This window comes from Triturus cristatus, chromosome 8, assembly GCF_964204655.1.
Source record: "Triturus cristatus chromosome 8, aTriCri1.1, whole genome shotgun sequence".
In the NCBI taxonomy this organism is placed as follows: domain Eukaryota; kingdom Metazoa; phylum Chordata; class Amphibia; order Caudata; family Salamandridae; genus Triturus; species Triturus cristatus.
In genome coordinates, this window is record NC_140591.1 from 91,101,577 (window position 1) to 91,114,356 (window position 12,780).

The 12,780-nt window shown below is 46.1% G+C and overlaps 1 protein-coding gene across 2 annotated transcripts in view; it reads right to left on the reverse strand.

The window, feature by feature from the left end:
• Window positions 1-12,780, reverse strand: part of SIDT1 (SID1 transmembrane family member 1) — a 588,249-nt gene that overhangs the window by 148,138 nt on the left and 427,331 nt on the right. For both annotated transcript variants that reach the window (XM_085621093.1, XM_085621092.1), the window contains exons 8-10: window positions 8,553-8,624; window positions 4,934-5,027; window positions 100-143 (exon numbers count right to left, since the gene is read on the reverse strand). In XM_085621093.1, coding sequence (XP_085477219.1) covers window positions 100-143; window positions 4,934-5,027; window positions 8,553-8,624 — 210 coding nt within the window. The remainder of the gene's footprint in view (window positions 1-99; window positions 144-4,933; window positions 5,028-8,552; window positions 8,625-12,780) is intronic.

A 12,780-nucleotide genomic window follows, 5' to 3' on the forward strand; every position in this document is an offset into this window, starting at 1 on the left:
TACGTCAAATGGATCCGTGCCTTTCACCGATCCTGAAAAGAAAAGTTGCGCCACAGGAATAAATGCAAACAGAGTTATTGGGAAAATGGTTTCGGCTACCTTCATCAGGACTGTAACTCCTTTCCAGGGTCTTCCTCCTGATCCTGAAAATGAGAAGACACGCGAGTCAACTGCGTTTGCCGCGCGGAAACACTTACATTGTTTTTTAATAAAAGTACTGCTGGTCCTAGAAACTCATCAATAACCCCCATTACTGGAACACACTGCTGCCAATGGCTTAAAGAAAGGACACACCCAGTCGTAGGGGCCCGTGGCCCTATTTCCAATATATGCTGCTCTAGTAGACACAGGCACTGCCCGGAAATGGACAAATATGAGAAAGTGGCAGGGCTGTCTGGGGTGAACTATCCTTGTAGACCAATGGCAGAGGTTTTGGGGTGACATTCCATCTCTTTGTGGAAGCATGCAGAATAGGGAACTGATGTACAACATCATGATGGATTGACGTGTTACACCCTACAAGCTAAAACAGATGAGTGACAATGTAGATGGCCTATGCAGGAGGAGATGTGGCCAGATAGCAGTCTCACTGCATGTTTGGGGGGCGTGCCCATGGCTGACTCTCTTTTGGGAGGAAATCCCGAGCCACATGAAGGGAGTGCTGGAATACCCGCTGCGGTCAGATCCAGCGACCATCATCCTCAATCCTCATCCGCCAGAGATCAAGCACATGCACAAGGTGGACTGGAGATTGACCGCCAATATGATCTTGGTGACTAAAGTGCTGATCACTATTCAGGGGAAATTGCCAATCCCTCCCACAATGCATGAAAGAGTCAGTGGCGCCCTCTGGTGGAGTAGGACAGAAACTTTCTCTATAGCTGCCCCAAAACGCTACTATCTCTCCGTCTTGACAATTATTTTGCCAGATGAGAGAAGGCAATTCCAGTAAATGAACCAAGCGTAAAGTACTACGAAAATGGTGCCACTGAGAAGGTATACTAAAGCCAAAAGGACGGCTTTTGTGCTTCAGCTTGAGGGACGGAGGTGGGGCCCTCATTGAAGGGCCCATGGTTGGGCGTTGAATCTTATTTTCCTGAAAATGAACAAAATCTCTTTGGAAAAAAAAGAAAGCACACACATTGCTCTCAGTGGGTTATAGGAGACACACACACTGTCACTGGGTTAAAGGAGGTACAACAAATGATATCAGTGGGTTTCCTGAGGCACAAATAATGATGTCACTGGGTTACTTGAGCCACAAACAATGGTTGTGCCCCCCTGAATATCAATATCAATATCGAGGCAGAATATCAAAACTAAAATACTGCCAGGCAGGTAAGTTATGTTCAAATATTTATAAAGCGCAAGGCTGCCCCAGCAACGGGGCGTCCCAGCGCTAACTGTCTAGTATGGTGGGAAACAGAGGCAGCTTAGTGATTGAAGAATAGCCAAGTCTTCACAGTCCTTCTAAAAATCCAGTGGTCAGAACTGGAATGGATAGAAATAGGTAAAGAGTTCCAAAGGGCAGGCCCCAGTGCCTTAAATGAACGGCCACCCGCACTGGCCCTGCGTACCCGAGGCACTTGGGCCAGATACAGACCCACTGAGCGCAAGGTGGGTACATAAGGAGAACACATAGTGCTCACAATCCCAGGACAAAGGCCTACAAAGATCTTATGGATAATACAGAGAGCTTTAAAGTAAATTCTCTGTGCCATTGGCAGCCAGTGTAACCGGCGGAGAAGGTCGGAGATGTGACAATGCTTGGAGAGTGCAAACAGAGAGCAAGCTGCCGGGTTGTTGGAGCCTAAGAGCAACACGTTGCAATAGTCCAATCTAGCCATAACAGTCGACTGGACGATCAACTGCCGGGTGTGGGGATCGAAAAGACCTAGGATAGGCTTTAAGCCAAGTTGTAACCCAAAACAGGTGCCTGCCACTGATTTAGCATGTGCCTCAAAAGAGAGGGCACTGTGCATCCATACTCTCAGGTTATTGACCACTGATTTAAGCTGGGGAAGGGGGGTACACCAAGTGCAGGGGCCACCACTGGCTGCCCCAGAGATGGGAGTCTCTGCACACAAAGAGGACTTCAGATTTGGTGGAATTCAGTTGGAGGTAGTTGTTACCCATCCAATCAGAATTAGCAATTAGATCTTCCTGAAATTACACTAAGTCCTGACTGGGGTTGCTAGAAAAAGTAAGCACCAGCTAAGTGTCATCTGCATATGGCACCAAAGAGATGTTCCGGGCTTTGGCCAAGAGAGCCAGGGGTGGGATGTAGACATTAAATAAATAGGGCTCAAAGCGGAACCCTGGGGGACACCACAGCATGAGCAGTGGGTGAGGGAGGAAAAAGAGGGGGCAATAACATGAAAGGTCCAGTCTGCCAGTAAGTCAACATTTTCTATATCTAACCCCACATATATGTACCTAGGTGGCACATATATATTCAAGGCACGCTGGCGTGAAATTAGGAACAGTAAATCTATACTTCCCTATATGCACTTCTCTTTCAATGTGTTGTTCATCAGTATTCTGTCTTCTGTCTTCGATATTAGTATGACACAATATTGTTGGTGTCGCTATTCAGTGGTACAATCCAAACAATGATGTTATCGGGTTAAAGGAGGCTCATGCAAAGCTGTCGGTGGCGTGATGGAGGCACACATGTTTGCAGTGGTTTAAAGGAAGCACACACAATGCTATCAGTGGGTGAAGGCCACACCCACAATGATGTCAGTGAATTATGGGAGGCGCATACCCAATACGGTCAGTGGATTAAAGGTGGCACATACAAGGATGCACACACAATGCTGTTAGTGAAGTGACTGCAATATCCATAATGAAACCAGTGAGTGAGTTAAAGGAGGAACACGCAATGCTGTCAGTGGGGTGAAGAAGGCACACGCAATGCCTTCAGCGGGATAAAGAAGGCACACGCAATGCTGTCAGGGGGATGAAGAAGGCACATGCAATGCCGTCAGCGGGATAAAGAAGGCACACGCAATGCTGTCAGGGGGGTGAAGAAGACACACGCAATGCTGTCAGCGGGATGAAGAAGGCACACACAATGCTGTCAGTGGGGTCAAGAGGGCACACACAATGCTGTCAGCAGGGAGCAGAAGGCACACACAATGCTGTCAGCGGGGAGAACAAAGCACACAAAATGCAGTCAGCGGGATGAAGAAGGCACCCACAATGCTGTCAGAGGGGAGAAGTAAGCAGACACAATGCTGTCAATGGGGTGACGAAGGCACACATATTGTTGGCAGTGGGTTCAACGAGGCACCCGCAATGCTGTTAGTTATAGGAGGGAAACACAAAGCAATGATGGACGGAGCACTGACATTTTTCAGACACTCACCCCCAGTCACAGATCTGGGTTGAATCCATCATCGTTCTTTAGCTCACTTCGCCACCCCAGTTCAGACCCAGCCATATGCAAATCAGTCTTGACCCTGTTCCTCATGGTAACAGTCCAGCCCGAAATGCCAAGCCAGGTCTTCCCTGGAATGGAAACAAGCATCCTGGGACAGGTTTCGGGGTAGCACCCCTCATCAGCCAGGCTAGCTCGAATCCAGTGGCAAAGTGAGCAAGAGATACATGTCTGGGCATACCCTGCCAACTTAGGGTGAACAAAGCAAACACAAAGAAATGATGGACGGAGCACTGAAACTTTTCAGACACTCACCCCCAGTCACAGATCTGGGTTGAATCCATCATCTTTCTTTAGCTCACTTCACCACCCCAGATGCTTGTTTCTGCTCCAGGGAAGACTTGCCGTGGCAGTTCAAGCTGGACTGTTCCCATGAGGCACAGGGTCAGGACTGATTTTCATATGGCTGGGTTTGAACTGGTGTAGCACAGTGAGCTAAAGAATGATTATGGTGTTTGAAAAGTTTCAGTGCTCCGTCCATCATCTCCTTGAGTTATAGGAGGCACCCATAATGCTGCCAGTGGCCTAACAGAGGCGGACATAATGGTGTGAGTGCGCAAAAAGAGACACACACAATGCTTCTGTGGGTTTTGTTAGCATACAGCCAGCTAACCTTCTTTCGCACATTTACCAAACACCATAAACTCCCTAAAAGAGACCACATGCCTTTTGACACTGGAGTTAAATTTACAATGAGCTTGTACAGGCGTGTCAGTAGAAAAACCCAGGAGGGACCAACCCACGTAATATCTATAGCTATCCACTGACTATGCCAAAGAGTTCATTTAGATGTATACGATGTAATGTATCTAATGTGGATCTCTGAAGACATTGCATAGATTTGGCCCTTCTGGTCCTGTACTGGTTATGCATGGGCAGAGGCACAAAGGGGGTATCTACAGACAAGAAAAGTACTGGGAGGCTGCCCAAAGTCACGGCTTTCTGTGGCAAGGAACTTCCTCCCTAACTGAGGTTCAACAAATATGACCTGTACTTTTGACCAGGAAGCCCAGCACTTCTGTCCAAGGTGCCCTGTGGAGGAAGGCTTGTTTGCAGACCCTTTACATGTCTTCCTATGCTTCAGGAAAGACTGAGACAACTTATATTAGAGATAAGAGATACCTTCAAAGGGTCTCAATCGATATGTTATCTGTAGGGCTATTTTGAGCGGTTCATCGGTGTCAAAAACCCCTGTGAAGCTCAGGCAGATTCAGGCTCATGTTCATGTTCTCATGGAGCCAGAGTCCATTGGGGATTTATGTGGCGACTGAGTCCAGAGTGTACCCAATACTAACCAGAGAACTGATAGACAAACTGACCAATCAGTGTGGAGGGCAATGTGCTTCCTTTACTTTCTAGGAGCCCATGGAGATTGACTACTTTAGATCTGCTTTTCTTCTTTCAATACATTGCTTTTTATCTTGACAATCCCTTGTCCTCCTAGGGGCAGTAGGGGCCTTTAATGTAAATACCAGTGTTCAGAGGGCTTACCTGAAATAGTGCACGAAGGCAACGACAAGCGCCCCAAGGTAGAAGGCCAGGAAGATGATGAGGCAAAGGAGAATTGCCTGGATGTACACAGAAGCTGCAAAGAAACAACAGTGTTAGTAATTAAGGAGTGTGAGAGTTAGATTTCTCACTGAAAGCGTTCAATTCATCCATCGGTTACTACTAATAAAGGATAATCCTAAAAAAAAGTAATTTTTATACTATTTTTCAAAAATATGTTTTAAATAAATCCTTAAAACATTTAACATATCAGATTACTCAAGATGTATACCTCATTTTCAATTCTAAATAAGGGGCACAAATGTTGCGTAAAGAAGGACTGTCCTCGCCAACAGAAGTTGGATTGTGACTGGATGGTGAATCTATTATAAGCGGAATTCTTCTGGATAAAATGTTTTACTATTTTAGTACCTTTGGAAGACTATGCAGCACTGTGTTGATTATGTGGGACAGAAGTGGGCACACCAGGATATGCCTCAACTCTTGACATGTCCTCACATTGCTAGTAAACTACTCTGACAGATGCGTACATCTTAAAAGCGGCATAAGAGAAGCTTCCTGATTTTGTGCACATTTATCCAGGTCTCTGCGTCTTTGAGTGTCACTTGCACATTACAGCTGCAAAGTTAAGAGAAATATTTACACAGTGGAATGTGCGCATATCGGAATAGAAAACTGTGCCAGCCATGCTTTCTATCAGCTGCGGCCTCTGCAGGTAAGAGCGGCAGGGCCCAGTAGGGGAGGGGGTCGTCCATCTATCTCTCTGCAGCTTGACTGCAGATAGGTGATCTCTTTCTTACTACTTGCTTCTCTCTGGGGTAGCTCCCACACCTCCCCTACTGCAGTGATAACCCAACATTTACAAAGCCGGAGATGAAAGTATGGTCATATGAATCCCAGGCCCCCCAACAATTACTCAAGACCACCTGATGATCAAAACAGGCCATCCAGCCTCATGGAGACAGGAGGATCATGCCAATCTCTATACATTTTGAAAAAGGTAGATCGAATATCTTGTCATCAGAGCTGCTCTTTGTGCTGGTCAATCTCAATACAAAAAGAACAATTGATGGACAGAATGCAGAACACTGTCATACATTCACCTCAGTAGAGAGATCTGGGCCTAAATCCATCATTCGTTTGCTACCCATCCCGTTCCAGTTTGAACCCAGACATATGCAAATCAGTCTTGACCCTGCGCCCAATGGGAACAGTCCAGCCCGAACTGCCAGGCCAGGTCCTCCCTGGACTGGAAACATGTATCCTAGGACCAGTTTCAGCCCTCATCAGCCAGAATAGCTTGACTCCAGTGGCATGGGGCGCATGGGACCCACGTCTGGGCATATCCGTCCCACTCGGGGTGACATATGCAAAAAGAACAATTGATGGACAGAATGCAGAACAATGTCATACATTCACCCCCGATCTTTGTGACTGAGGGTGAATGTTTGCATTGTCCAGCATTCTGTCCATCAATTGTTCCTTTTGCATTTGTCGCCCTAAGTGGGAAGGGTATGCCCAGACGTGGGTTCCATGTGCACTGTGCCACTGGATTCAAGCTAGTCTGGCTGATGAGGGATGATGCTCCGAAACAGGTCCTAGGATGCTGGCTTCCCTTCCTCTCGGCCCGCCCAAAACAGTCTTGCACACTTCCCTGTTCTCCATGCAGGCTGCAATAGAGCCTGCCTGGAGAACATGCCCACCCCTACAGTCCCTGGCTGAGCTCCGTATCATGGCGCACACACCAATCACAACACTGCATTGCAGCATTATGATTGGCTTGTGGGAGGGAGCCTGTCTGCCTCTTTCCTGTTACTGTCAGAGGCAGGAGAGCAGGAGCAGAGAAGACACGGGACCCGGCCACAAGGTAAGTTAAAGATTTTTTTTATTACCCCCCCCCGCTCACTACCCCCTGACACCCCATCATGACCCCTGTGACCCTCCAACCCAAGAGCCATGCCGGCTGCTCCGGACGTTTGCATGGTTAAGGAAGAATGGGGCAGGTTGCATCGTTCAGTGGGTTACTATTTGCCATCAGAGGATATGTTTCTATTACCTCCGCATAAGGAAGACGTCATAGTGTGAAGCCAGTCCTAAAGATGTAGTCATGCATTAATGCTTTATGACACATTTGGTAGTATTCACCCAGATTGCCTCTGGGGTGGAATTTCTGGCTGTTTCTTGTATTTATTGTGGTCTTGTGCATTTCTGTCACTAGAATACAGTGCAGTGTGTTGGGTTTGTATCCCAAGAATGTGCTGGCCCTGAGTGGACATTGTACTGAGGGCGCAGTGCAGTATGTCATGTTAGCATCCAGAGAGTACTAGCTGATAGAATAGTAGTCTAACAATGCAGTGCAACATGGAGGGTTTATGTCGCGTAGCTATTAAGCACTGTGTTAGGATGTTGTGTATAATGTGATATGTTGGGGGTGCCCATATGATGCAGCACAGGGTGGAGAAAATGTGTTGTAGCATATAGTTTTGTGCTAATGTCACAAGAGTGCAGTGCAGTGGGTCACTCTGCCTAGGTTTCAGCGCAGTGTGGTGGGCGAGTGATCCTAGGATACTGTGATTGTGTGGGGGGGCATTCTCACAACTAACTTTAACCAGAGACCCTAAGTACAGTGAAACCGTAAGAGAGGAATTCTCACAGCCATTTCTCCAAGGAATCCCTCGGCCTTGGATGAACACCAAGAGGTTTTGTTTACAGCCACCAAGGGCCATTTCATTAGGTGAAACACACTTTTCACACCATTAACCATGTGTTTTAGGGCCATCAGGTAGTGACATCCATGTTCAATGGTTTTATGGGTAGCACCCCTCGACTCTCCCAGCAACAGATGTTATAGGCAACCGCCTATGTTGCATATATATAGAAATGGCGCTGTGGCTACGGCTACAAACACTAGACTTTGAGATATGCCCCTAAGCAGCCACAGCCCTAGACCCATCTGCACACTAACTTCCGATAACATCCTCCCCCAAAGATGATGCAAGAACCTGCACAGACCTTCTGCACAGATGCACTGCACAGGACCTTGAGGTTTTATTTAATGTATAAGACTGGGATCTATGAAGGTATGGGGGTCTTTCAAGAACAGCCACCTCCCATCACTCCTCCACCACGCTGCTCAGTTGGAATCCATGAGGTCCCGCCTGGCCGCGAGTACCAAAGGTGAAAGGACCAACGTCATTTCAGAGAAGACACCCAAAGGGACTCTCTACAAACATTTTAAAATTATTATTACTTTTTTGCCACAAGAAACCTGCTACAACAAATCCCCTTGCAACAATAATAGATTTTAATTGTACTCCACCAAAACCCTAAACCCTATCCTCCGCTTATTCCTAAGGATAGTCCTAGCTATAGCTCCACCTTAACCCTACTTTAAACCACACTAGAAACACTAACCTGAATCTAATTCTTTACCTTGTCTTATCTACAACAAAACAACCTTTTCATCACAATGTTAAATATGTTGCAATGCCTTATCTGGGTTTTTCTTCTTATTGACCTTTAGTCGTTGGGGAGTTCTCTGTGGTGGTTTTTCTGGATGTGTCGCCATAACAAAATCGCAAGGTGAACCGTCTGAACTCACCTTTGATGGAGGGAACTATGGTGACCTGGAGGTCCTTCTCCCGCTGAAGGTTCCACGTGTGGTTTCCTTTTCCTATAAAGAAGAAACCATAGCGAACAGACATAAATTCGTTTTTGTTAACAAACCATCATCATCTCTTTCTATAAAGTTCTTCAAACCCAAAAAGAGTACCCAAGCGCACATACATGCACTAATTATCACGGAGAGACCAGGCTCAGTTTCTATCTATAGTTAACAAATGAGAAGCCTTGCATGTGAACAGAGACACTGGGTCGAGGACTGGCCTTCTGGTGGAAGCCAGACTTGGACCAGTAGGAGGTCCAAGAACAGAAGCCGGGATAACGTTTATTAAATGTCCACCAAAAAGGACCATGCAAAGTCGATGCCAAAGCACATGACAGAGTGCACTGCAGGCCTTTCACCAGGGCCCAGCTTCAGAGACAAGCTGGTGGGGGGAACCCATGCCTGCTGATTGAGACAGTCACTGTGGGGATCTAGAGAGCAGGCGTCTAACAATGCGGGGATCTAGAGTGCAAGCATCTAACACTGCAGGGATCTAGCGAGCAAGCGTCTAACACTGCGGGGATCTAGAGAGCAGGCATCTAACACTGCGGGATCTAGAGAGCAAGCATCTAACACTGCAGGGATCTAGCGAGCAAGCGTCTAACACTGTGGATATCTAGACAGCAAGCGTCTAACACTGCGGGATCTAGAGAACAAGTGTCTAACACTGCGGGGATCTAGAGAGCAGGCATTTAACACTGCAGGGATCTAGAGAGCAGGCGTCTAACACTGCAGGGATCTAGAGAGCAAGCATCTAACACTGCGGGGATCTAGAGAGCAAGTGTCTGCCACTGCAGGATCTAGAGAACAAGCGTCTAACACTGCGGGGATGTAGAGAGCAAGTGTCTAACTGTGGGGATCTAGAGAGCAAGCATCTAGCACTACAGGGATCTAGAGAGCAAACGTCTAACACTGTGGGGATCTAGAGAGCAAGCATCTAACACTGCAGGACTCTAGAGAGCAAGTCTCTAACACTGCGGGACCTAGAGAGCAAGCGTCTAACACTGCAGGGATCAAGAAAGCAGGTGCCTCACACTACGTGGATCTAGAGAGCAAGCATCTAACACTGCGGGATCTAGAGAGCAGGTGTCTAACACTGCAGGGATCTAGAGAACAAGTGTCTAACACTGCGGGAATCTAGAGAGCAGCGTCTAACACTGCAGGGATCTAGAGAGCAAGTGTCTAATACTGCAGGGATCTAGAGAACAAGGGTCTAACACTGCAGGGATCTAGAAAGCAGGTGCCTCGCACTACGTGGATCTAGAGAACAAGCGTCTAACACTACGGGAACCTAGAGAGCAGGCGTCTAACACTGCCTAGAAGGCTTGGCTCCAGATCCTTCACACCCAGAGGATTCTCATGCAGCTTTGGTTGGCCAGAACCAGTCCACAGTAGATGATGAAGAGGAGAGGCGATGGAGACTGCGGACGGGACCTTTTGCACTGAAGACTTTTACCAACAGAAGTGCTGCGGTCCCTGGGCCAGTAGTCTGAGCCTCAAGAAAACTAGTAAAGCAAATAATGGTTATGAATGGTCTACAAACAATAACTCAGAAGACTGGTCTGAGCACTGTAGTATCGTAGAAGGCTTGTGACATATGAATTAAAGAAATGCTTGGCAGGTGTCTCTGGTATCTTCGTACAGGAGAACCAAGGGAGCAACTCAAGATAACAATAAGATAGATAGATAGATAGATAGATAGATAGATAGATAGATAGATAGATAGATAGATAGATAGATAGATAGATAGATAGATAGATAGATAGATAGATAGAGAGACAGACAGACAGACAGACAGACAGACAGACAGACAGACAGACAGACAGACAGACAGACAGACAGACTGACAGACTGACAGAGAGATTTAAGTCGGGCGCATAATGATGGGGATTCCAAAGTACTAGAAAGCAATATTTATTTGAAGGCATGGTCTAAGACGCATTGGGCGTGGTCGTAGTGACAGAGCTAAGCTGCTTTTTCTAACTTCACACTTGGGGATACTGCTATAGATATCATAGTTGACACATTGTATGATCGTGTTAAAGGGCTTGTGGATAAAAAGTTTTGATAAGTTATGGAAGCGTTTAGATCGCCTGGAATCTCTAACTACTAAGGCAACACCACCTTTCAGGGAACACAATGAGCCAGCTCGACAGGTCAGCACCCTGGAAAATCCACCTCAGAATGTGCAACTGGCTCGACAAGTGCCCCAAACAGTAAAGTTGTTGCCTGTTCCCCTTGACTCTAATAATAAAATGAGAAACCCCCTAGCCTTTAAGCTATACACTCGATCTGCCAATACCCAAAATGTTAACCCTGATGATTCCCAAGAGGGTCCGATAGTTAGCACGAGTGTTGCTGACATTGGCTCCAGGGGGCATGCAGAACCAAACAAGGATGTTTTAAATGTACCCCCTGCATCCTGCCCATATGTGCTAACTCTTGTAGGGGTACCCCCACTAGAGAAAAATAAACCAGAGTCCTGGGAACAACTGCGGAATAAATGTGTGGACTGGTTGGCTAAACACAAAGGGTACAGGAGGTCTGATATACATAAAATTTTAATGGTTTCGAAGGGTAGGCTGGGTGGGACCTGCAGCGAAAACTATCAGGGGCGATTGCATTGTTATAAATTTTTCCCGGCCTAGGACCGTTGGATCCATATTAGCAATTAAAGAGACCAACTGCCTTTCCCCTACAAACATCTGTGCATTACCCCTTGGTTTCTTCTATAAACCGCCGTCTATACAGTGTCCACTCCTTAGCCTTTCTTATCAGTCGGCAAATAGATTTTTAGCTATTTCTGACTTAGACACCCTTGATTGACTTTCACCCAAAACTACTGGATTGGTCTATACGGTAGCCAAGGAGACTTCTGATATCAGCCCTGGGGTGGAAATGACCCAATTAATCGATTGCTCTGACTCAATATTGAAGGTGTTGAGTTGGAATGTGGCAGGTCTGGCCTCAAAATTAAATATAGAAGATTGGGCAAATATGATAAATACATTTGACATCCTTATGTTCCAAGAAACCTGGGCAACTAAAGAGCTTTATCACGAAGGGTATGAATGTTTTAATATTATTTCCCATAATCCTAAACAGAGTAAAACTAATTCCCACCGAGAATGCTAATTTCCAAGTATTGATCTACATCTGTTTTATTAATTTCTATAATAATGATTTCCTAAGTACACCAAACTTTATCCAGGATCTGGATAATTTACTGGAAAAGTACAAACTAGCAGGGATATGCCTGGGGGGTGATTTTAATGTAAAGATAGGAGCAGGAACTACTGGGTGCTCTTCCCAATTTATTCCACCCAACCCATGCAAGAGAGGATACGAGCTATTAGACCACCTATCGAGTAGCAGTCTTTTAAACGTGATGGATATTGCAGCTGCAAACACTAATGATAATCCATTACCCACTTATAGAGGCCTAGGACGAGCCTCAACCATAGACTATGTCTTCATATCTCCATCATTAGAAGACTACTTAGTTGAGGCAGAGGTCAGGGCATCCACTTTTGGAGATCATAACCCTATTACGGTCTCGTTAAGGGTAGCCCCGCGACCAAATATTAGAAAAGAACCGGGAGCGGGAAACTTAGAACTCTCAACTGATAGTTTAAGAGTTAAATGGAAGGGCATGGATTGTAGGGAGGTTTTCCAGAAGATGGTAAAAACTTATCCATCTTTCTGTGAGACTTGTCTCACCTTGGCTGACCCCAACCCAGAGGCAGTCTCTGCTTTTACTCTATTATGTGCAGGCATTATGGAACTGATCTCTAGACCTGCAGCCCTACACAAATTTGACCCTAGGTGGTTTGACAACACCTGCTCTAGGGCTAATAGGGATCTCAGAGCAGCTTTATCAGTTTCCCCTAGAGATCCCACTCTTATTAGAACGCTAAGGCACAATTATAAAAGTGTAATAAAATTAAGGCGAGACGTGGTCTTAAAAGGGTATTGGAATAATTTGGCTTGTGCTGCCAAACTTAACAATACAAACAATTTTTGGTCTGCCACTAAGTCCCTGAGAGCTTTTGGGAATATATCTACCCCCCTAAGCTGCAATATAACTAGTGAAGTGTGGGTTGCTCACTTCTCGAAAATATATGCCTCCCCGCCCCATTGTGAAGACACTCTGGAAAATGTTATG